The sequence below is a fragment of the Gobio gobio genome (genome assembly GCF_949357685.1).
Source record: "Gobio gobio genome assembly, chromosome: 4".
NCBI classification, from domain to species: domain Eukaryota; kingdom Metazoa; phylum Chordata; class Actinopteri; order Cypriniformes; family Gobionidae; genus Gobio; species Gobio gobio.
Window position 1 is genome coordinate 50,965,792 of NC_137100.1, and position 26,793 is coordinate 50,992,584.

General features: G+C 37.0%; 1 protein-coding gene across 2 annotated transcripts; it reads right to left on the reverse strand.

Annotated features, from left to right (window-relative positions):
• Positions 1 to 3: 3 nt before the first annotated feature.
• Positions 4 to 26,793, reverse strand: cds2 (CDP-diacylglycerol synthase (phosphatidate cytidylyltransferase) 2). Of its 2 annotated transcripts, none has more exons than XM_079814626.1 (13): positions 26,636 to 26,793; positions 21,239 to 21,378; positions 20,907 to 21,003; positions 17,878 to 17,975; positions 10,841 to 10,980; positions 8,982 to 9,040; positions 8,385 to 8,467; positions 8,154 to 8,241; positions 7,283 to 7,351; positions 6,926 to 7,078; positions 6,493 to 6,612; positions 5,701 to 5,804; positions 4 to 3,592 (listed from the first exon to the last, which is right to left on the reverse strand). In XM_079814626.1, the coding sequence occupies exons 1-13, from the start codon at positions 26,699 to 26,701 to the stop codon at positions 3,460 to 3,462; spliced, it is 1,350 nt and encodes a 449-aa protein (XP_079670752.1). In that variant the 5' UTR covers positions 26,702 to 26,793; the 3' UTR covers positions 4 to 3,459. The 2 variants fall into 2 exon arrangements, with proteins under 2 accessions (XP_079670752.1, XP_079670753.1); XM_079814627.1 differs by lacking the exon at positions 26,636 to 26,793 and adding an exon at positions 26,071 to 26,270 and having other exon boundaries at positions 750 to 3,592.

Here is a 26,793-nt window from a genome sequence, read left to right on the forward strand (position 1 = left end):
TTTATATATGTGCTGAGCTTTCCTCTTTATTAACATTTGAAAATGAGCAAATCACTGTACACAAAGCGGCAGGGAAAGCACATTTATCTGCTTTATCAAAAATTACAAAACAAAATCCATCAGAAATACATTATACTTAATGACAAATAACAAAAACATGTTGTTCATTTCTTCAACAGAGGAGTTTTCTTCTCATAGGCAAAATGTATTTCTACTTTAATGGCTAACACTTTACAATAAGGTCTCATATAGTGCATTAACTAATAATGAGCAATACATTTGCTAAAGTGTTTATTTATCTTTGTTAATGTTAGTTACAAAATAGCTACAGCCTACTTGTCCACGAAATAACACATACAGCCTTTGATTTGATAATGTATTAGTAAATGTTGAAATTAACATTAACTAAGATTAATTTATTAAGTATTTCATTGTTAGTTAAAGTTAACCTATAGTAAACCTTATTGTAAATGTTTGCTAATGAACAAATCGCCAGAAATACAGAGAACACAACTGCACTGCAGTCAGTTTCTCTTTGACACCAAGAGACCGCTACATTCGCATCATTTCTAAGAAATATAAAATTTCATGGCAGTGTTTACGGAAACAGAACCAATGTAGCAAATAAAAAACAAGCTGTCTTGTTTAGCTAGTGTTAACCCACAAAAAACGACGGGTTAACGCCCTCTATTGGCTATGAATGGCAGGCGCAAGAGGCTGAAGATCTGGCTTTTTTTTTTTTTTTTTTTAGCAAGCACAGAACTTGGGAAGCACGATCAATCTGTAAAATACTGCCCACAGAAACAAGACGAGCCAGATTTATTTTTAAAACATGCATTTAAGACTGATAATTGTGTCTGCATAAATGTTTATGGTCAACGCACTCAAGCGAACGCGTCTCGGGCAACTCTCCTGACATCAGTGGTTGCCCAGTAACATCACGGGTCTGTAAACTCTCTCTGTTGTATTGACTGGAAAACATTGACATTGCTCTGCTAACGTCTGGACTTTGTACGCTAATGTTTCAGCACAGGGGCCTATACATACACAGAGCACACACTGGCTTAGAGGACTATTCAAATACAGTAAAAGATAAGAATAGAATCATCTCTACGTCAAACATATACTATTAATTACCTTATATAATAACAATGTAGGCTATGTAATTCTAATAAAATCTAATAATTTGATCAAATCAAGACATTGAACTGAACTAATAAAGTACAACATGAAAGAAAGAAAAACTTTAAAGATCACAACTTTAGCGTGTTATTTGTCAACTGAATTGGGAAAAAAAAACATGCATTTATGGTGGATGGTGAGGATATGGGCTTCAAATATTATAACCGAATTATACATTGACTGCTGTGCTTATTGTTGTTATGTCAGAAGTGAAAAGCAACATACATAAAAAAAATAAAAATAAACTGCTATAAAAAGGGATATTCACCCAAATATTAAAATTGTCATCATTTATTCACCCCCATGTTGTTCCAAACCTGTATGAGTTTCTTTCTTTTTTTTCTGTTGAACATTATATTTAAAGAATGTTGGTAGCCAGACAGTTTTAGCCGACTTTTTATAGTATTGTTTTCCTACTATTGCAGCCATTGGCTAACGTCAACTGTTTGATTATCTGCTAAATAAATTATTTTGTGTTCAACAGAAGAAAGAAACTCATACAGGTTTGGAACAACTTGAGGGCAAGAGATTTTTATTTTTGGGTGAACTATCCCTTTAAGTTTGTGAGTCTGTTGTGAGGTGGCATGGGCTGTCCATAAAGCAAGACATTGATTCTGACAGTGTCAGAAAGAGGAAAACGTAACAACTATAACAGGAAACTCAGGTAATAAGCTGCCTATTTATCTTTCAAGACCTGTGGGTATATGAAAAAAAAAAAAAACCCATTTATGTGTATGTGCTCATGGATTTTTACTGATGAATATTGGCTACTGTCCATAAAGACTAACCTGAGCCCATAACAACCTCATGCAGGTTATTGTAGCACAACTGTGCACTACTCTTTTAAAGCTGCTCGATAACACCCATTAAGGTTAACTTTAAAAAATGCTTATGGCACGTGTTTATCACTGTAAAGCTGCTGAAACAACCTGTATTGTACAAAACGCCATATAAATAAAAGGTGACTTGACTCGCCGTGTTAAGTATCAACATGTATTAGAGGAGAATTAAAATACCTAAAGCAAGACACACTATAGTTCTGACCCTTTATCCATGAGTTTACACAGTAGGTGAAGGTAAAAAACAACAAAAAAACAGATGGAACAGAAATATAGACTATGTCTTATGCAGTGAAAATGGTACAAAATGATTAAACGAATTTAAAACCAAAACAGTCATTGAGTTTTGATGGTTCAACTTGATCCTTAACATTTAGCATGTAACAGTTCACAAACAAACACAAACACACACAGAAAAATATTTTGCCCTTGGCAACGATTGGCTTGTAACTGCTCATTAACAATAGAACATTAGGGGGGAAATAGAAATGAACAATAATTCTTGAACATTTAACATTCAGTGTCTCCAAATGGTATATTTCAGTGCTGAGTAACATCGTATTATTATTATTAACTATGAGCAGCATAATTACAATTAAAGTTACTTCCTATTCATTTGGCTTACACAGATCGTTTATGTGCAACAAACATTAAAGCCACAGAGAGGGCTATGGAATTCTAGTCTGATGAGGCTTGAAGTTCCTCTCAAACACTGAATACTATAATTTGAATCTTCTCCGTACTGTACCCTTAGAAAGTACAATATACGTAAAATCTCATACAGCTGAACTGTAACAGTCACCACCTATTGGGCTGAAGCGCATCTTTGATATCAATGACCATATTGCTTTTAAATATGTTACAACAATGTCAAAACCCAAGATTAGGTAAAGAAACAGGATGAATTTACGGCACTCTGCAGTAGAAATACAATCTTTTGTGAAACTTATGTTGGTGTATGGAAACGTATGGATGCCTGTTAGCAAAAAAAAAAAAAAAAGGCTAGACTGAGGTTGAAATGACAGTGTGATGATCAGTGCATTAAAACAAATAAAACATAAACTATAAAATACTCAGACAATCTATAGGTACGGAACATGTGTACACAAGTGGAATTGTACAACTGTAACAACAAATGTCAATGTCTTATCAATATATATATAATATTCTTTTGTGGCATAATAGATAAACATAAAACGTTCACAAAAAAATTAAATGACAAGCAAAAAACACTGATTTGTACACGCACTCACTCACTCTCGCAAACACACTGAAAATGGAATGATCCAAGGTTGTAGTTCAGTTTTCCGTTGTTTCCCTTCTTATGTTCCTCATCCTATCTCCCACTTCCATTCATGCCTGGATCTGTTTCCATTGCACTCTCCTCCCTCTATCTATGGCTCACTCCGGTGGGATGTCCCTGGGGTGGTCCGAAAAGTTAGGCTGCTTCTTCTAGGGCAGGAAGCAGGCCTTTCTCTGTCAGATGAGCCTTGAGCGAGTTGAAGATGTGGAGCTGTTGGTCTAGTCTCAAAGCAAGAAGCTGTTGGATGACTTTAGAGGGGTTTGGCCCTCTAAAAGAGAGGAAATTTCAAAAGCAGTTTTTATGCACTAGAAACTATAGTAATTTACAATCTTGTTAATTAACATAGTGTTATATCAGTCTTTGAAAAACACACTAAACCTTGAACTTGCTTGATAGAATAATAGAGTGCATTAGTGTCTGCCCAATTTTTCAGCAGCATTGGTTCCGGAAGCATTTTTTCCATTAATTTTTTCCCATAGGGATTTTACAAAAGCCTTCATTAAGGCATTATAAGCCATGAACCAAGCATGATTGGTGGAATTTTCTGTATAGCATCATGGGTAATGTAGTTTTTCACCTCAAATTCAGCTGTTAAACACTATTATTTAAAAAAATAAGTTAAAAAAACAACAACAACAACAACATAACGCATATACCATCAATTAATATTACAAAATATTTATATTTTAAATAAATGCTGTTTAAAAAAAACTAAACTTTCCTCAAAAAATATTATGCAGCACAACGGTTTTCAACATTGAAAATAAGAAATGTTCACCAAATTACAAATATTAGAATGATTTCTGAAGGATCATGTGAAACTGAAGACTGGAGTAATGAAGCTGAAAATTCAGCTTTGCCATCACGGGATTAAATTCCATTTTAAAATATATCAAAATAGAAAACAATAAATTGAAAATGCATGGTTCCTACACAATTTTCATTTCAAAATTCCATACTTTTCCAGACTTCCCTACAGATTTTTCCGACCATATTAAAATTCAACTGCTAACAAGTATGTTACATTGTAAAGATTTAGTATGGCGTTTTTGCCTTTGATTAGGATAGGAAAGTAGCTAGACAGGAAGTAAGGAGGGAGGGAGAGAGAGGGGGGCGGGATTGGGAAAAGTCCATGAGGCAGGACTCGAACTCGGGTCTCCCGAAGCACAACAGCACTACATGGCGACGCACTTACCCACAATGCTATCGGCGCCGACAAGTATGTTACACTCTGAGTCAAAACCTCTATGTAGGCTATCATGTTAAATTTGTAAATTTGAAAATTGTAGCTACTGTTGCTTGTACAAGTCAATTTAACACCAAACCCTGTAAAGTTCAACGCTCTAAATCAGTGCAATGTTATTCATATTTGTAATTTTGTACATTTAAATTAGAGATGCTCCGATTGATCGGCCAGGGATCGGAATTGGCAGATTTTCTGCATGATCGGCCTGATCGGTGATCGGCCGATCAGTCTCGCGTGTCTCCGATTTTGAGTCGATCCGTCTACATGCGGCTGTGAGCACGAGTGTGGCCGCGACGTTGATGTCATGAACAAACGAAATGACTTAAAAAAAGATTTGTTCATTTTGCTGAACGAGATTCAAAGATCCGAGTCAGTAAATTAATCCGAATTTCCCACTACTATTTTGGCCTAGCATTTGGCTTACAATTGCCGCCTCCCCCATGTTGGAGATGTCAAATGATTTGACATAAAGTTTGCAAATAGCTTTCTTTGTACATTTTAAATCTTTGGCTAACCAGGCTTTATATTTAGGATCGGCAAGCCAGCCCTCGGAAAACGTGCATTTTCCCATTTTGTTTGCCGTGAAATCCACACTCAAATGTAAAAATCAAGCACAACGTTCCAGGTGTTTTTAGTCAAGCAGTTTGAGGTAGGGGCGCTGTGATGGCAACTGCCGCCTAACAACGTAACAACCAATCACTGCAGACCTAAACTCCAGCAGATCAAGTGTAAAAACGATCGGCAGCGCTGGCAGACTGATCCAAACGCCATGAAAAAAAAAACAATTGTATATGTTTATTATATACATTTAGAAATTCTTAATTTTATTTTTAGAAAACGAAATAGGGACAATAGTCTGGAAACATAAATATTTTTCCATACTTTGATTAATTTTTTTCCATACTTTTCCAGACCTGGAAATTACTCAAATCAAATTCCATACTTTTCCATACTTTTCCAAACCCCGTAGGAACCCTGAAAATTGTAATAATATTTCAAAAATTTACTGTTTTAACCATTTTGATCAAATAAATGCATTGATGAGCATAAGAGACTTCTTTCAAAAAGATTTTGAAATATTTGAGCTATCCCAAAGTTTTGAACGGTAGTGTATATAATAACAGTCCTACCTGATAAAGCTGGCGATGTAAACATTGACAAATGTGGCCATGAGGTACTGACAGTCGAAGCGGTCCATGATTCCTCCATGACCTGGAATGGTGTTTGCAAAGTCCTGCAGAGATGGACAACACAGAGACGGTATGACCAGAGTGTCGAACACAGGACAGAAAACTGTTCAGGTAGTCTGATTTACTTTGTGTCACATCTAATGGCTCGTTTCCACCGAGCGGTACAGTTCAGTACAAAATTATTGCCGTTTCCATTGTCAGAAGTTGTGAATGGTACCCTAATTTTGAACCATACCGTACCTTACCACTTTTTTGGCACCCTTCCATTGCGGTACCTAGCACAGGAGTCCAGTACTTAAGGATTGGAGCAGAATGTTGATTGGTTGAGAGATTTGTGACTTATAGTGCTTTACTGGCTGTGTTTTCCCTTGCAGCCCTGGCTCAAACAAAGCTTCTTCTTGTGACAACAGCCACATGCTGAGAAGCAAGAACAAGATCTGCTGTATGTTGTCCACTGTTGTTTACTGTGTCACTTTCTTCTTCGCACGAGAATGACATCGATCGCTACCATAAGCATACTGTTAGCAGTGGAAACGCAAGCCGGATCAGGGTTTACAGTCCCGAATTTGACTGTACTGAACCGTACCGCACCGCACCGCTCGGTGGAAACCGAGTTACTGCATGGGCATTCCATTTAAGATGCCATGTAGTGAACAAAGCTGTAGTTAATGGTTTTTAAGACTGAACCAGTTTCAGATCTGTATGATCTGTGGGTGGACAAATTACACCCACCTTGATTTTGAAGGCCCTTTTGAAGCCGCTGGCGAAAAAGCCTCCAAAAGGTCCCATGATGGAGGCAAAGCTAGACAGGGCGATGCTGTGGATTTGGAAAGGGTACAGCCTTACTGTGGTCTAAGAAGAAAGGAGAGGGATGAGAAATGCATAAGACACAGACTTTATTTTTATGGATTTTCAAAATATGTAAAACTTGAAGGATTGAGTTGCTTTTGTTTAAAAAAATTGTGTTTTTGTTGTCCAAAAAATGTTGGTAGAGAGAGTGAAGAGCTGTGACAGATTCAGTGAGAGGAGAGTAAGCAGATGGCAGTGTCTGAGAAACTGGTAAACCCGGACACAAAAAAGAGAGGGGGAAGGAGAGGACAGACCAAATGAGAGACATGAGCAGTAAGTGTCTAACAGACTGTGTACTTGTGAGTGCGTGATTTACCCAGCCTGTGATGGACTGAAGTACAGCCGGCAGGCCGTAGTCCTGAAGCTGGAAGAGCTCAGACGGCTCGCAGTCCACTGTGAATCTGTTGGAGTCGTTGTTAAACTCAACCGGACACACAAAGTAGCTGTAACCGGCCATCACATACGACAGCTGGAGAAGGGCAGAAAGGTATTCGTTGTTTTTCAGAAGCATCTCATTAATGGCTCGAGTACAAAGGTAAAAGAAAGTACTCTATCAGCCTCTTCCAAGGTGTCAATCAAGGCAATTTTTATTCTTACAACACCAAGGTGTCTAAACCTACATAAAACATTCAGTGAAGATCAGAAGAAGAACAGGAAGTAGACTATTACTCACTAGGATTCCAAAAACAATAGTGGCGAAGAAGCCACCGATAAACCCCTCCCACGTTTTTTTAGGAGACAACTGCAAAGAAACATCAGCATTAAGAGAACTGTACTAACAATACACAACACTACACCAGAAGCCACAGAAAGCATTTAGACACTTTAGCCACACTCAAAATTCATAAATGTTACTGCGTTAGACAAAAGGAAGGATAAGCAACTGGTATTTAAAAAAAGCAAAACATTTCAGAAAATGATTTTTGTTGGATTTTATATAATAAAACTGCACATATACTTTTCAAACTCAAGTATTTGGACTCTGATTGTCAGACATTAGTGGGTAATTTATAAAATTATACATTCATTTTAATACACTTCTATTTAAAGGTTTGGGGTCACTAAGATTGATCAAAAGAGACAGTAAAGACTTTAATTTAAAAAAAAAAAAAACATTTTTATGAAAAACTGTATAACAAATAAACTTTGTTTTTTATAAAAGTAAAATCACAGTTTCCACAACAATACTAAGCATTAAAAAAAAAATTCTTGACGAAATTCTTTCTTCAAATATTATATTAATTTCTGAAGGTTCATGTGAGTAACGGCTGCTGAAAAAGCTTTGCAATCAAAGGAATAAATGACATTTTAAAATATATTACAATAAAAACAGTTTTATTACATTTTTAAATTGTAATAATATTTCATAATATTACTTTTTTAATGTATTTTTTATCATATAAATGCAGCCTTGGTGAGCAGTTTAAAAAGAAAATCTTACCAACCCCAAACCCAGATAGTGTAAATATTATACAGTCAGATGTAATTCAAATTTTAATTTTTAATAATATGGGATAGTTAATTTGGGATTTCAAAACACAAACCTTGATGAGAGGAGTGCGACCGAAAAAGAAGCCAAACATATAAGCCATGATGTCATTACAGATAACACAGGAGATGGGAACAATAAACCTGCGCACAGAGAAACAGACTACGTTAAACGAACAGAAAATCAGCTGTACTGTGTCCAATATTCTGGGATGACACAGGTTTGTAATGTTCAAATGTGTAAAATGGTGTTTGATCGTGGTACACAGGAGGAAGCGTCATCTTACCAGATCATCCCCTCAAACAGGTTATGAATGATTAAGTGGGACTGAGTCACCACAATCAGCAGGGTCACATGAGTCCAACCGAACTGGGGAGAGAGAAAGGCGGGATGAATAGCTCTATTCACTTAAAATCTAGGACAAAAGGCCGTTCTATGACAAGAAAATGTGTAGGGTCTGTGGCCACCATGATTAATATCAGCAAACATGTCATGCAGGCTGACATGCATGACGAATACATGTTTATGTAAATATGTGAGCATGTGAACACAAAAAAACGAACACATGTACACTGAATTTCCTCTAAAGGCCAAAGTATACTTCCCTTTTTACGCGTACGTGAGGGTCAGCGTATAGTGCGCATGATGCGAATTGTCATCAGAAGAGTATGTGCGTACTGAACGTACTTTGTACGCACAGGTTGCACATGCGCATTTAATTATTTTGCAGTATTTACATGGGATGTAACTCATGGCAAGTTACCTCAAAATGGCACATGTTTTCGACTGTGCGCATGTGCTCGTGTACACGTATAAAAAGCAAAGTATACTTGGAGTCAAACCTGTAGAACAGACTAAATGCCATATTAACACACTCACTCACCATGTAGAACTGCAGGCGATAGTGTTTTTTCACCAGGCTCAGAACAAACATGCAGAACCCTGGAAAAGAAACAGACATCTGGTAAAACAGACAGTTCCTAAAATGCCATCAACACATGTCTAAGCAACTATTTTTGGCGAGTCACACTGCCACTAATTATGCCCTGTTTGACAGGAGCCAGCCAGTATTAAACCAACCACACGGAAAAGACAATCTGAAACTACATAAATTAATAATCTGAAGTACATGGAAGGTTTATACATTTTTTAACAGTCTGCCTAAGAAAGGAACTTTTGACTATTTGTCTTAATCTTGGACCATTTATGGCAAGATATACGACAAGATTTGTCTCAAGCAAGAGTGTGCACTGTAACCAACAGTTCAGGCATTCCAAATGAATACAGCACATTATGGATACTGGACATTATGCAATAAAATGCGATTGTTTTTTTAAAACGGAGGAGGAAAAACTCTGGTTATAAAAATACCCGTGTACGTGTGGACTAGGCCTAATTCACACACACAATCGCTCTCATTAATGCATTCAAATAAATGTAAATGTAGGCCTATGTGCTAATTTATCTGTATCTGATGTACAACAAACAGAAATCTGCCCCTTAGACAATAACTGCTGAAAGTGAACCGTTTCCTTCAAGTATTTTAAAAATCACAAAGAAATGCACTTTCATTAGAAAAAAAATCCCACCTTTAATAGTAGAAAATATTTACAGTACAAACCTTATCAGTGAACTATGAGGGCAAAAAAAGGAAAGCAAAAAAAAAAAGAAGAGCAAAATAATCGTTCATTAATCGTAATCAAGGTAAAATGTTCAATTAATCGAGATTTTTATTTTTGGTCAAAAGCGTTACAGCCCTCATTAGAAGGTGATTTTCCATCCATATCTTTCTGTGTATATATATAATTTTTATAAATTTTTATCAGTGCTGGGCAAACGATTAATTGAATCCAAAATAAAAGTTTGTGTTTACATAATATATGTGTGTACTGTGTATAATTATTACGTATACATTAATACAGACACCATGTATACATTTAAGAAATATTTGCATGTATATACTGTATATATTTATACAATTTATCATATATATATTATATATATATATATAATATATTATATTAAATAACAATTTTCTTAGATATATACATGCATGTGTGTATTTATATATACATAATTATACACAGTAGAACACACACATATATTATGTAAACATGAACTTTTATTTTGGATGTGATTAATCGATTGCCCAGCACTAATTTTTATTTTAACTGCTCCTGTTTTTATCATGTTTAGATACCATCTTTTGACAGCATTTTTTCTTGTTTGGTGTGTCATAATATGTTAATTATACAAAATGTACTTCTATTTTTCCTGTTTCAATAAGCGTTGTTTGATGATTGTCTGTTTAAATGGGTATTGTTAACATAATATTATTATATTTAAAAGAAAAATAGCATTATGCTGCTTCTCATTTAGTTTAGGATGAAATCTGCTGTCTTGCATCTTTTTGTAAGAGAAAATGAGAGAGGGGTGCATCGACAAGTAGAGAGCCTAACCACATCCTGAATGAAATGAACTTCAAGCCTATGAAAAAAAAAAACGCCCCAAAAAAAGCACAAGTACATCGCCTCGTCTGCATTCAAACTGGTAATATAAAGCATGTCTTCAAAACTGCATCTGACTTTGCCTTCAGCACTCAGTGGAAAAGTGGGAGTTGTTGGACTGAGAAGTAACAGGGATGACTATTAGTTATAAAAGTTCCCAAAGGCCTTTATGCCTCTAGACAAACACCAATGATGAAATGAAGTACCATGCTTGTGTAACAGAGAAGGTTCTGACCTGTGAGGTACAGGGCAAAGGATATGAAGCGATGGTATTTGCTGAGGATGCGTAGAGGCTCCTCCCTCTGCACCAGAGTGAAGAAATAATCCGTCACCGTTTCCCCATAGAAGAAGTAGTTCACACACAACAGGAAGTACCTGACAAAAACCGTTAAAAATCAGCAGTCAGCTTTCATTATGACAAAGGCCTTTCACATGCAATCATTAATCAAAGTGTTTCTAATGCTTGTGAAAGCAATTATAAATGGACCCATTTGATAGCAATAGATGTAGGAAATGGTCAGACTTTAGCTGACTAGGATTATGACCACATGGAAGAACGATGTGTTAAACTACACAGTAGGAATAATGTAGAGAAATGGTTCTACTTATACCTTGTCTGGCTATCACCAGACCAAGCTCAATCTTTTAAGATTGAACATTGGTCTGGGGAGTCTGCTCTGTATTTTCTACTGCACAAGAGGCGTGATCAACGGGCATAGTTCAAATTACTCTGTATGCAATGGATAGTCGTTCAACCAATCAGACCAACGATCCATTGCTTCTCTATCCGTTATTGTGTTAAACCTGCCAATAATGCGCCAGGTGGATAAGCCGGTTTGGGATTGGTCCCCGCAAATTTGCAATGGCAGCAGGAAAGAAAACTGTACAGGTTTCCAGCCTGAGCTGCAGGGCGAAATCAAATCACCGGCAGATCGGGCTAGGTTTACCCAGTCTAACTTAACCTGATTTGCCAGATAACTAATCTACAAAACCTAAAATAAAGTTCAAAGAAAAGTTCACCAGTCTTTTGAAACAGGATGAATCATACATGTCTCATACTTCACCCCAAAATAGAAATAAGAAAGATATTTGCATAAAGAAATTGAAGCCTAGATTTAGGATCTTCAAGAGTTTTTATTTCATTGCATTGTAACATTTTTTTTAATAGAAACTAAGATTGCATCCTTTATTGAATGCTCAGAAATCCAATGTAATGAAATTAATTATGTGTTATTTAAACTGTATTGTAAAAGTAAATCCTTGGTAGAATTTGACATGCATCAATAAAATAATGTCACAGCTAAAAATGTTTTAATGATCTGATAAAGAAGTTTAACTTTCTTTGTTCATAATAAATTAAAAGTTTTTTTCTTTTGTGGGTGAAATATGACATTTCTTCATGAGATTCACTCAAAAACCTATAAATGTACTCAAAGGGTTTTCACTCAGATTACCATTCCAGAGATTCTACACATTAACTGACCTTTTGCATCAGGTGGACTGACAGTTTTGCCAGATTTAAAATAAGTTTTAACTAGGGGTGCTCCGATTGATTGGCTACTGGTTGCTATCGGCCGATTATCGCTTTGGGAAGATTAATCAGCGTTCTTTATAAAGGCAGATCTCACGGCAGTTTCACACATACTCTGTCTGCAGTCCATATGCGGTGCGTGTTGCAGTACGTATGCGATGCAGGAACAGCGCACTGTTGTGCTTTCACAAATGCCGCGTTTGCGGTGCGCAACTGATCCGCGGCTGTATAACACAAACACAGCATTTATTCATTATCTTTATTTCAAATCCAAAAGTTGTTACTGAACACGGCTTGTCAGCATTGAAGTTCTCTTTGTATACACTCTTTCATAAATGTCACGTTTAAACGCACTACATTTAAACAACGTTTTATTAAATTAATTATTTTAGATTTATATATTGCGTTGCTCACGCAAGTGGCAAATCATTTAAACAGGTTATAGCCTAAAATCTCAAACATTTTGAATCAAAACTTATAATAGACAAAAACAGCCAACTCTTGTCTTTTCTTTCGTTTTTAAATCTTTTTACAAGAAATCCTGCAGGTCATAAAGAAAATTGTTTTTCCACCTCCAAGAAAGGACGCATGCTCTCCATTATGTCCTTGCCAGTTAAGGTTTTCCTTGCTTTACTCGAGGCAAAAAGTCATGTGTTGACTTTGAAACAGAGTAAATTTTAGTTTACATTATATGCATCTGTGGTGAAATTACTAGATTTTCATGTCAATACATGTTTATTTTAATGCGAACAATGCGCTGTCACTTTAATTCAGCACAGCAAAAAATATACTCGGTGCCGAAACGACCGCTGCACTGCTGTATACACACATTGCTCCTGGAACGCATTGCCGGACCGCATCCGCGTACAGTGTGAAAGCTCTAGCCGGTTAACATGATGGAAAAATAATATGCACCGCATACACACTGACAATGGAGTATGTGTGAAACAGTAAAGCTTGGTACATACTCCGCAAGAACAAAGAAATTTGTTTGTTCTTGTTCTTGCCACCTCGAGAAAACAAAGTTCATTCAGGCCAAGACATTCCATACCTCACGAGAAAAGCAGGTACCGAACATTTCCGTTTCTCCGCATTAACCCCGCCCACTTTAAATTTCTGACCAATCACACAACAGTTCTCGGACACCCACAAGAAAAAAAGCTCTGCTCAGATGATGTGCCAAGAACAAGCTGCGAGAACTCCCAAACCAGGGCATCATGTTCTCGCAGCCCTGGGAGCGAGAACTTTTTTCTCTGTTTTTGCAGAGTATGTAATGGCAGTGTTTCCCCTACAATGTATTCACAGCGGCGCAGCGCCGCTTCACATGATCAGTAATATCACGACATTCACTAACACACTGTAAAGGAGAGAGAAAGAGATTGACGATGGCCAGAGAACTAAACAAAAATTTAGTCTGCTTACACTTTCACAATATCACAGGGCTGTGATTTTAATCTTTTTTTTCGCTTCCAAGGATTAAAAAAAGAAGATATGAGGTAAAACTATTATAAACTATGCTCGCGCATCGTCTAGCACAACTTCCTTCCCTTCACAGCGCGCGCTGTCATTTCTCCTCAAACATGCATTTAACGTCAGATTCAGCACAATCCGTGATTGTTGGCAAATGCACTCTCCACTTTGGCTAAATTGCAGAACGTGTTTGATTAAATGAAAAGCACAATAATCCGCGCAATAGACGCTGTTTCCAAGTTCAAGGCAGGCGTGTGTGTGTGTGTGTGTGTGTGTGTGTGTGTGTGTGTGTGTGTGTACGCACGCTGCGAAACGGACCGAATTGCACATATGCTTCGTGTGCGCGACTAAACCATCAAATACACAACAAAATAGCCTATATGTCAAAATGACAGGCTTGGAGAGTATTCACTTAAACACAGTTTAGCTTAAATGGGCGTAAAAGGGAGAATGATTTTAGATCTGCATCTTAAAGGGGCAGCATCTAATAAACTTGGTGACGATTGAGCCATAATGTGAATCAAAACAACAATATATTTGATTAATAAAAACTTAAGGTAAAAAAAAAACATCATGTAATAATATTTCCCAATATTAGGCTACTGTTTTTTCTGGTATTTTTGATTAAATAAATGCAGGCTTGATAAGCATGAGACTTTTTGCAAAAACATAAAATAGTATCCAAACACTATGGGTTTTTTTGTTGGGGTTTTTTTACATATTGCCCCTTTCTTACATTTGAGCCCTTGCCCCTTAGGAACTTTCTGCACGTCCCTGCAGGTTATTGAAGTAAAATAGGCTATAAGATAGTCACCTTTTAAACTAATGAAAAGCTTAATTTGGATTTTAATGTTCAAAATGTCTATTTCTATCCACAAAACTTGCCAGAAGTCATGGTTTATTTTAATTTTTTATTTATTCCGGAGGTGCATGCCCCCGGACCCCCCCCGACGAGCGGCTTGGTAACAACCTCCGGCACGTAACAGCACCGCTGCTGGAAAAAATTCTAGGGGAAACACTGAATGGCCTTAAAAGGGCACTTCAGCGCTGGGAAGATGAATGTGTATTTAAACTGTGTCATTTATGTAGTAGAAATGTGAAATTATTTTTGAATTTGGTGCCTTCTAGACTAAGAAAAGACAGAAAATGTATTTGTCTCATGTGGATGAAAGACAACAACTCCCAGAATGCACTTGCTTCGCTGCCCTACGAGGCCACTCCCAAAGCCACGGCTATTGGTTATCACGTGAGATCCCTAAAGTTTATAGTTTGGATTTGAAGTTGCCAGTGTTTAACCACTCATCAGTCCTCGAGACGGCGGGCTCGTGAACACTCAAAGTGCACACATAGGCCACCTCACAAACAGATCGCGAATATCAAATTGCGCTTAAATAGTCAAATACACACAATCGTATGTACAAAATTACCGTCTTAAGGAGTATACACGTAAAACACAGTCAGTTTTGTCTTAAGTGAACGTAAACAGTTGAGAACAGACTGGATCCGTGCAGCTCTTAAAATGACAGTCACAGCAGCTAATGATCTGCCATCTGTTTTTTTCTGTCTTTTGTTGTTTGATTAACATTAATGAAACTCGCTGCTCTTTAATGACTAACTTTTGTAACCTTAATTGTAAGGATTAATCTGTATTTAATTTGTTCAGGAAAGACCATCCAGTATTATTCTACATTTGATTCCTTATTAAATTTCTTTAGTATTTCTTACCTCAATACTACTGTTAGACCTATCTGAAAAAAAAAAAACTTAGAGCACTGTTTATTTTATTTGTATTTTTAGGGCCTGTTCACACGGGACGATTTTCGCGCGCGTTTACCGCCGACGTTTATCGTCTCGTGACTAAACAAAGGGTGCCAATGTGAGTGTGCACACCGACAAGCAAAACGGCTCGAAAATAATTTTTTATTTTTTTTAAACGCCTCGGTTTGTTTTTTTATTTTGACGCGGTGCGTTAAAAACTGTCCGACCAATGAGATCGCCGCTTTTGTTCACGTGCCTGGAGCTTCTGAAGTTACAGTAAAACACAACTTGGTTGCGCTCAAGCACAAACGGTCTTGCTTCGCACTCATTGATACGACAAAGAAGTAGTAAGTAGACAAAGAAGAAGATGAGCTGCTAATGCTGCTTGCCAGTTAGCAATAAGTGTGTGAATGGTTTTGGCAAGCACGTAAATACTGTCTCTCTTATTCTTCTGTGTGACAAGTGAGTGTCAGAAGCGTAAGTGCCGCAGCACCACCTTGTGTACCGGGAGCGCATCTACTGAATGTGCACGTTCACTCGGCGCATCGCCAGTGAAAATCTCTTGGATGTGAACACTCAAGACGCGCCGAAAAATGCTTGCGAGAAGCGCGCGCAATATTCATCCCGGTGTGTACAGGCCTTTATTCTATTTTATTTACTTGTGCTACTGCTTGTAAAATATATTTTTGGAAAAAGGTCTCAAATAAAAAAAAGGCCCCTCCCCCTTCAAAAAAAAAAAAATCCCCCCACAAGTCACCTAAGGAGGGATTCCCCCCATTTTCAAAAATGAAATTCAGGCCCTGAATGAATGTCTGTAAAAATCCTGATTGGAGTATCCCTATAAATAATTCTACATTATAAAAAGTAGGCTTCAAATAGATCGGTATCGGTTAGGGCTGCACGATTTGGCAATATCTAATTGCGATTATTCTGGTTAAAATTGCGATTGCGATTTAAAATGCGTTTATTATTATTTTTATTTTTTTTTCACAAATGAAAAGTGTGTATATAACATTGTGTTTATATATTAATATGACTAATAATAATTATTATGATTATTATTATTGCTAAATAAAAATAAGAAATATTACTATTACAATAACATTCATTATTAAAAAATTTAAATAGAGCATTTAAGAATAAATATAACAGTAAAATAATAATATTTATATTTTACAGAAAACTAAAAAATGATGGGTTACCTGTTAATATGCAGACAGCCTATGACTAAAAACCATTAGAAAGGTCTAAGGATTTATTGTAAAAAAAACAAAACAATTATTATTATACAAATCTGTGCTTTTTATCTGTGATATCAATTTCTTAAAGTCTATGTCTTTGATATGAGATATGAGCCTCTTATGCATCCACTGTGGGGATTAAAATTCCTGTACATTGAAGAAAAACATATGGATTGTCATATACATTTATTTAGTGAGAAGTATTATTTTTCTTATTTTCAACCCAAAAGTTCCAGTCATACAGGAGGCCAGAGTGCGCCCTCGAGCAGAAACGCCACATTTGCGTCAGAGAAGTAATCGTTCATTTTCAGGAAATCCCTAATGTGAAGCTTGCGCTGTATGCTGAATAAGACGGAGATAGAAATGCTTTGACTGATTAAACATCGAGATAATACTTCTGCGACAAGATATGGTGTATTTGAGTTCTTCAAGCCTTCTCGGGTATTTTCATAATAATAAAAGTATGCAGTGCTGATTGACATTCTGTGATAAGAAGCCACATCAGCTCGACTGACGATATGAAGTGAGTTAAAACCTGTTATTAAACGTTGTATTTGGTTGGACAACAGGTTTATGAACGCTTCGCATTACTAGTTTGTGAAGATGTTTGACACATGTTGCTCAAACTCGCAGTGCTTTTAGATGGAGCAGCGTTTACTCCTGATCACAGAGCCGCTCTTCACTAACACACTGTGCATATATTTATTTCATTAAAATCGCAGCCTTTGCGCTTTCATAATCGCACATAAGCCAAATCGCGCTTGCGGTTCAATTTCGATTAATCGTGCAGCCCTAGTATCGGTGATCGGTATTGGCAGATACTGCTTCCTGTGATTGGCTCCAAAAATCCTGATCGGAACACCCTTAGTTTTAACTCAACTCTGTATTTCAAAACTTTAAAAGGCATTCAGTGGGATTTTCACATTAATAAAACTTGGTGAATCTTTCCTGCAACATTTGAAACAAACTAGACTACAGTTAGACTGCGGCCTAAACCAGAGTGAATTTCTCATACCTCTATACAGCTGGTGATAGCATGCATAGCTGGATGAATAAACAAGTGCAGTGGTTACCAATTCAACACAGAAAATGAAAGAACTTGTAAGACATCAACAGTGCCATATAATGATAAGATGCAAGTGATGCCCTCTAACTACAGGCAGTGCGCACAGAGAGAGAGAGAGATCTGGAGTGACAGATAATGAGAACAGGGAGAGAGGGACAGACAATGAAGCGTGAAAATGAAGGTGGCAGGTGTGTCGCAGGTCTCACCAGCTTAGTGTTCTGAACCAGGGCAGGTGGTAAGAGTGATACACACTGTAACCAATTGTGATGATCTCCTGGAAGCACTTGATCTGAACACACATCACCTGTGGAAGACACAGAGGACAAGAATAAACAACCAACAGGCAATCTACTCAGGTGTGCTACTGTCTAGCTGTTTTTGAAAGCAAGAATGCATCTTGTGTGTATAAGGCTCTAATTGGCAGTACATAAAGCTTATTGTAAATAACATCAGTTATTGGCCATTATTAAAAATTAAACATCATTATGCAAATGCATTGTCTGTTAAATTTGGATAATTCATTGTGGATACTCTTTTCCACTTATTCTTGGATTTTATGGTCGCACCAACAAGTGGCAAAGCAGTATTATTTATATATTATATAATATTTTCACTTTTCGTTTTAGTTCAAGTTTTAGTAATTTTGTTATGTGGTTTTGTCATTATTTGCTTTTTATATAGGTCTATAAAGCTTTAACTTTTATTTTAGTTTTAGTAATTGTAGTTCTAAAACATACTTATTTCAGCAAGTTGCCAAGGCAACATTTCTAATATTCATTTAAGTTTAAAGTTTTTCATTTATATTTTATAAATATATATACAAATTATATACAATAATGATACTAAATATATTTGTAATTTTATAATTTATTTAAATTGCTGACATTTTTTATAGCTTTAGATAACTATAACACTAGAAAAAAGATTTATTCAAGAGTACTTGCTTGCCTATAACAGAGGTCCCAACTATACAACTTTGCAAAGTACTCAAAATGAATAATTATGCATATTTTATACCACTGATTCAATCGTTGTGATACCTAAATTAACTTAAGCTTCACAACATTAATTTGACATTGAAAAAGAACCATTGATTTGAGTGTGTATTGCATTTTTTATACATAATAGTATAGATTTCAATAGCTAGCAGCTGTAACATAAAATACTCATCGGCTGTAATATCTGTAACAGCCAGATCATAAAACAAAGTGGACACTTATTATTCAGTGAGGTCTCATAAGCACATCCGCAGGCCTGATTCAGCAGCTCAGCTGAGTAATAATGTTTAATAATGTTAACAGAATAAACAACATAAGTGCTCATCCGTCATGTGCAAAAAACACAAGAGAGACAATATGTCAACATTAATTGGTTTATGACTCTCCAATGAAATAATATTATCTGCAATATTTTTCCATAACCTGGAATCTGGCACTCTCCTTTATTTCCCATAAGTCTCATCAACTCTAAAAGACCATGACACACCAGAAAATTGGTTGTTGATTTTAGAAATTACCAACACAATTTTTTTTAAGATGTTCCCTATAATCTATTATAAATGTCTCTCTGCTTGCATATGCACCCCAGACTTAATTTACTCTAAGCAATTTTTCTGTGCCATGCTTATCAGGACAGGTCTGTTATAAGACTAATGAAAGTGTAAATGCAACCAAGACGCAAAAGAGACAGGACTGTTGGCAGGAGGCAGTTGAGACTGTAGACACAAATAGGGCTGCACGATTCTTGCTAAAATGTGAATCACGATTTTTCTCCATGGGAATTGAGATCACGATTCTCTTACACGATTCTCATTTTTTCTTATACTTTAAAAAAAATGAATCAATTTTAAATAAAAGTAATTAGTTACAATTAAATTAAAATGTAGAAACAACAAATGTAGACAGACTAGATGTAAATATATGCTTATTAGTGTTAATTTCTATTTTTATGATTATTTAATATCTTGCCTTGTGGAGAGAGGGTTTTTGTTGTCTTATTTCGATGTTTCATTTTGTTTTTGCGTTTTTGTAAAAAATGAAAACTATAAATAAAATATTTTTTTTAAAAATGTTATAAGAAAACGCTTAACGTGGCTTAATGTACTAAGACAGTGTCACAGACATCCCAACCTGAAAAAAGTCATTTCAGGGAGGTACGCCCCCCCCATAAAAAAAAAAAAAACATGAAAGGAGGAAAAGTATCCCGAATTTCACCACAGAACATAACTTTACTTGTATATTAGAAGTGGAGATTTATGATTGATTGGTTAGTGTTTTGTTATTGTGTGAGTGTGACAAGCTCTGGTGTGACCAATAACGCGTGAACGCAGCATGATCTGAGGGAAATACACGGAAGTGAATCGCCAACATTAAGAAATGAGATCGCATTTATGTTTGAATCGAGATCGTGATTTTTTTTCGATTAATCGTGCAGCCCTAGACACAAATACCCCTTTTCCACCAAGGCAATACTGGTGCTGGTTCGGAGCCTAGTTTCAAATCGGTTCTTTGTCTTTCGACCCCCAAAGCACCAGCTCTGAACCAGGAAAAGTGGTTTTTAAGTAGCACCAAAACATTACTGGTCTAGAAGTAAGAACCGCTTGCTTCAGGGGCTGGGTTACCGTGAACAACAAGACGAACACACAAACTTGTGACCGCCATTTTTGAAATAGCAGCTAATCGAGCTAATAGCTGCACGATTGTAATCTCTGTCTATACAAATCACAGTGAGCTGCATGAATGCATTGGATTTGCTGTGTTTTGATGCCAATGTAGGATCGCAAAGCCATGAGCATCACTACTAACGCAACGTTCGCCATTGTTGATGGAAGATGCATGAAGATGTTCAAGATGCATCTGCGCAGCGCCGATGCATCTTGAACAAGCCTGGTGTGTTTGTGTTTCCCTCTGCCTCACTAGCGTTGCTGAGAAAGATGAGATGTATACAGTGACGTAAGACCTGGCTCTGTGGTGGCTCTCTAGCATGTGGAAAGGCTAACCGGTTCTTAGAAGGCTTGTCAGTCGAACCAACTCCGAACCGGCACTAGCACTAGCTCTGAACTAGCACCTGGTTCATGCTGGTGGAAAAGGGGAATTAGTCATGTGAAAATAAACTTTTGATGCTGCATTTGGAAGCTTCAAAACTAGCTGCCAAAAATATGGCATCTGAGCAGCTTGTCTTTCTTAAGTGGCCATGCCCATTGGTGTCTACATCAACAGGAAGAGAAGATACTTACAATCATCATCAGCACAATCGGACCCAAATAAATAATGAAAAAGAAGAAGGAGATCATAGCCAGTGTCAGGATGCCCCTCACCCACCAGTTCCTCCATCTGCAGGCGAGACAAACACATTAGGGCAAAGCATATTGGGTGGAAATATAATCTTCCTAATGCAAGGACTAAAGGCTCTGATGGCCTTTTTATTGAATGAATCCTCTGGTGTTCACAACAACATAATCCATGTTGGAGTAGGAAGCTCTTTATATTACGTGGCATGCAAATGCTTTCTAATTCATGTTAAGAGTCATGTTAATTTGATTCCAATTGTTGATTTAGAGACGTTTACCGTGAGGAAAGGCCTGAGAGGGCTTTGTTAAGAACCTCTGGCGTGTCATCGGCAGTAACTGGAACCTCAGGAACCCCAGAATCGGATTTAGTCTCGTTGTCTGAGGCTCCATCTCTCTCCTTGCCCTCCGTCTCAGAGCCCTGGAAATGGTTGGAGAGAAAAAACAAATGCAGAACATATGAATAATTCATAAGAATAGTATGTTCATTTGCAAAGAATCTCGCTGTACTGTTCAAAGATTTGGGGTAAGTAAGATTTTTAATACTTTTAGTTCTCAACAATCTAAATATATTTACATTGTTGAGATTTCTATTTCAATAAATGTTTTTCTGAATTTCTAGTAGGCCTATTCATCAAATAATCAAAATGCATCATTGTCTTCACAAAAATATTAAGCAACACATACATTTCCAACAATAAGAATGTTATAATAATAATATATGTTTCTTGAGCAGCAAATCAGCACATTAAAATGATTTCTGAAGGATCATGTGACACTGAAGACTGGAGTCATGATTCTGAAAATTCAGCTTTGACATCACAGAAATACATTTTAAATATACTATATAAAAATTTCTCACAATATTTCTGTTTTTACTATATTTTTGGTCAGATAAATGCAGCCTCTGTGAGTATAAGAGACTTCTTTCAAAAACATTTAAAATTCATATTGACTGACCCCAAACGTTTGAACGGTAGTTTACCAAGCACAGGTGCACTCATACTCTCGTCGATGGATCTTGCTGTTTTTTCTTTTCTTTTTTTTCCAGCATTATGAGCAAACACATTTTTTCATTGCCTCAGTTTTATTGGGCCATTCACCCAATAAAACTGAGGCCATTACAAAAGTTGTTTGAAAGCATGAATAAATGGTAAACACAGGCCCCATTTAATGTTTAGGCTATTTAAGGCAGCATCTGTATCTAACAGGCCTGTGTACACAATTACAAATGACCTGCTTTAATCACCATAGCAACAGGCTGCCATTATCAGTTGGGGCAGCACCAGTTGGTCGAGCTGTTACGATTGTTCAAAAAAACTCTTTTTTTCTGTCTGACATAAATAGAGCTCATTGCAAAGAGCACCCTCAAGCTAACAGACACATACATATATGGCTGACACTCAACTGACAGCAAGAGCAACAGAAGGATCCAGGGTTTCCATGGAGATGGACTACATCCTGATATTTAAGATGCCACAGTTAAAAATACCCTCCCACGTACCGCCCACCTCCTCCCCCGTCTCTTAAACTCCCGACTGACTGCAAATAGCTTATCAGGAACTGAGGACATCCCACTCTTCTTAAGAGAGACATTTTCAGACTTCCTGCCAGATCCGGCCCTTGCTTGCCTCAGAGTATGAGCAACACTTCGACGAAATTGCCGGACAGCAGCCAGCGTTAATTCTCCGGAAATGTGGAATTCCCTGACAATTACAACATCAATGACAATCTACTGTAAGCCTGTGTTAAATGTGTCGCAAATTAATCATTCAAAACATAATGTGTGACATAGTAAAAACACAGTAATTTGATGTTTGAGCAGGAAAAACAAACCGACTTCTCACTATCTTCGACATTGTATACGTTTGTCGCATTTTGCCCCTAGTGGCAGATGCACTGACCTTTTCAATCGGCCGTGAAGCTGCCATTACCCTACAAAATTAAGCATTGGTTGACCTAAATTGGTATTATCTAATTGTGTACATAATTGTAACAGCTGACAGCTAATTGGTTGATTGTAATCAGTTACATAAACTGTAAAAAAAAAAATCAGGTCTCCAATTGAACATTTTCTAGTGAGCGATCACATCTAAATTTTTCAGTTGGCCAAATTGAATTTCTGTGAATTGATGCAATTTAATTCAATTAAAATTCAAGAAATTCAATTTGGCCAACTGAAATTTTTAGATGTGATCGCTCACTAGAAAATTTTCAATTGGAGACCTGATTTTTTTTTACAGTGTACCTTTCTATCAAAGTTATCTGACATTATCAAGATGAATTTGTTCTGACACAATTTAACTCCAAGTTCTTGTCATATTTTATTGCCATTTCTAAACTATAGCGAATAAACTATGTTGAAGGTGTCTGAATTCATTTTGGTTTGACTGTATATGCAAATGTATTTGCCCGTGTGATGTCACAAATCCCATTTATTATTTCGAGTTAAATAAACGCTTTGTTTTTAATAAATATGACTTTTTAAGATATTAAATTTGCAGGATGTATTAATGGTGATATTTTAATCAAAAGATCAAGGCAAATTTGATTGTTATAACCTTTTTTATAAAGAATAACATGGAAAAATGTTGGTAATTCTCACTTTGTTCTTCACTATTCTCATAGTTTTGGTTAGAATACATCACATTTGGTTCAAAGTTCAAATATTTCAATGAATTCGAAGCCTAAATCCGGTCTGAAAATACTGCATACACATATGATTGGAACTCCTTTACCACTCTCCACTGGAAATAAACTACTTCTGGTCTGTCGTTTGTCAGAGATGGTAAAAAGGCAGCTTAACATCATTATACAATATAACAGCAGGACATCCTTCTTCTAATTTCAGCTACATTCCTGTTTAACAGGTGCGTGAAATCTAGCAAACAGCAACAGAACATTCCCTAAGCAAACAATTTACAGCAGAATAGGCTGTACTAAAGAGCTCAGTGACTTTCAACGTGTCACTGTCATAGTAAACTACCCACCCAGTAAAATGATTTGGTCTGCTGTGGAAGAATTTGACTACCGTGCACAAATACCAAATCTGAACCCAGCAGATGAATTGCAATGGCAACTGACAACAGAGAAGCTGTTAAAGCAGCAAATTAACTATTAAGTTTTAACAGCCATGGTTTTGAAATGAAATATTAATCAAGACAAGCGGGTGAGGCACACATTTATGACCATGTAGTGCACTCCTAAACTTAACAGGGACACAGTGGATTTCTCTATTTCATTACAATGGCATACTTTTAGTCTAATGTAATAAACTCAGCAGGCCTCTCTCACCTCTCATATGAATTCTTTAAATTCTCGAAGTCTCACAGCAACACAAATACTTATCTGTGCAATATCCTGAGAAATGGGTTAAAATCCAATGCAACATTTTTTTTTTTAAACTTAAAGGGATAGTTCACCCAAAAATGAAATTTCTGTGATCATTACTCACCCTTGTGTCAGTCCAAACTTGTATGACTTTCTTTCTTGTGGACCAACATTTTAAAGGTATTTTGAGAAAAGTTTTTGTCAATGATCACCAAAACCGTTAGGTCATCACCAAGCGGCAACTTCCCGCAGTTTACGGAAGTGCCATATACTGCAATTCATCGACTGGCCGCTAGGGACATGCTCCAGAAGGGAGCAGAATCTCATTGAGCCCCATGTTAAAATGCCCAACTTTACAGCAGATTAAAACATGTTTACAGCCTGGGACAAATTGTGGTTTTGGTCTATACGGCTAATTTTGCCCTTCATGACAACTGTGAGAGAGGTGAATTTTTTTTTTTAACTCATTCGTTTACATTATATAAAGCATTAAAGTTCTGCATAATTAAGGGCGTGGCCACTTCGAGTGACAGGTGGATCGCCATTTATCTGCTGTCTGTTAGTCATCGCGTCATTTCAGCTCCGCCCACGTCCCGTCTCTTTGCCCATTTTCTGTTATCCGGGAGTGACGCGCGATGACGCACTGCCAAGATGGCAACGGCCATCTCGTCCATACTTTGCGCTTCAAAACTGCTCATCAGAATCCTATGGGTGACGTCACGGACACTACGTCCATATTTTTTTACAGTCTATGGTCATCACCAACATTCTTCAAAATATCTTCTTTTGTGTTCCACAGAATAAAGAAAGTCATACAGGTTTGGAACAAAATGAGGGCGAGTAAATGACAGATTTTAATTTCTAGGGGAAATACCCCTTTGAAATGAAATCAAAATCTGAGAAGCAGAAAGAAAAAAACACTGTATTTAATGCCTTGATGTATTCTCTTTCACTTTAAATTATGTTAGATTATGTAGGTAAACTTTCATGCTGACTGTAAAAAAACAAACAGACAGATGCTAGACAGAAAAAAAATTATAGATATGGTTAGAGTACATTTGCCTGACCGCTGATATGCGAATGCAAGCAGCACAAGGTTTAATTTGCATCATCGAGTCTCTTAGTCTCAGTGTTCCAGAGGAAAATTAATCTATTTAGCAAGATAGAGACCCTGTCTGTCACTACACTAGCAAGCAACGTTATAATTACAGGGTTTTTCTTTCAACTCCAACACCAGCGTGCCGGCAGCCCTAAAGATAGAAGGGGCTATTGTGCTTATTTCGTCTTTTGAAAGAAAATGATGACAGAAATACAACAGGAGGAACTTGGAAGTTAGATGGTGAACCACACAAACCGAATGACAAAAGAAACGATTGGCCAAGGATATTTACAGATAAAGCCTGTACAAGACAGTTTGCCCTAGAATTCCTTAGATTGTAGTTCTTTCAATAACATTATCACATCCTACTGACAAAACCTGCCCTTTGATACTCAAAAAAGGAAAGACAAATACACAAGAGCACAAATGACATTCTTCGAGAGCTGCTGTACAGCCAAAACAATATTGTGCATTCATTTCACTGTAATGCTGCGTTAAAATCTGTATTGTAAAAAGCGCTATATAATAAAGGTTACTTGACAAATTCGTAAAGTATCCACAAATATTTTCTATTAGCTTAGTATTAGTCACTCAAATGAGTCTCTTTATAAACTGTGATCTTGCTGTAAGGTTTGAGCCCATGCCTACAGGTCAGGGCCTTTTAACACATGAATGTTGACTCACCCATCTGCCCACGTCTCTCTCATTCTCCATGTTTTCCACACAGTATGAACGAAGATCAGGCCAGATATCCTCTATCTCTGCTGAAAGCACAGCTTATGCAGAGTTTAACCTCACTGTCCTAAACTGAACAGTGCAGGGATTGTTCATGCCACTTAACTTCGTTTCAGCAACATAACACTGCAAGAAATACACTGGGGCCTGATAGGTGTGTTTTGTTTTGTTTTGTTGGGACACAAGCAGGAAACCTCGAGACCCCTGATGATGATGATGAGGATGATGATGATGATGATGATGATGCTGCTGCTTAGATTCTCTCCACGAGCTCTAATCTGCTATATTACACACACAAACTCGTGAGCACTAGAAACTACAATCATTCACCAAACCCGCGCATTAAAGGTTGCATTCGTGCTGTGACATGACACTTACACGAGGGATCCAGAAACATAACGAGTAACAACCCATAACCGGTTTTTTCTCTTTCTCCATGAATGACAGCTTGTAGCTCATATGATAGCTATAACAACACACATCTCTCCACATCTTTCTTTATTTGGTAACTTACCTTGTCCTCCGATTGTTGATGCTGCAGCTCTTTTTCCGTCGCTCCTCGTTGTCGTAATTCTGTCATGGTGGGCTCGGTTTGTTGAAAATAAAGGCCTGATGAAGTAGCAATCTTCGGGGGTTGCTGTTCGTTTTCAATGATTGTTATTGGGACTGGAG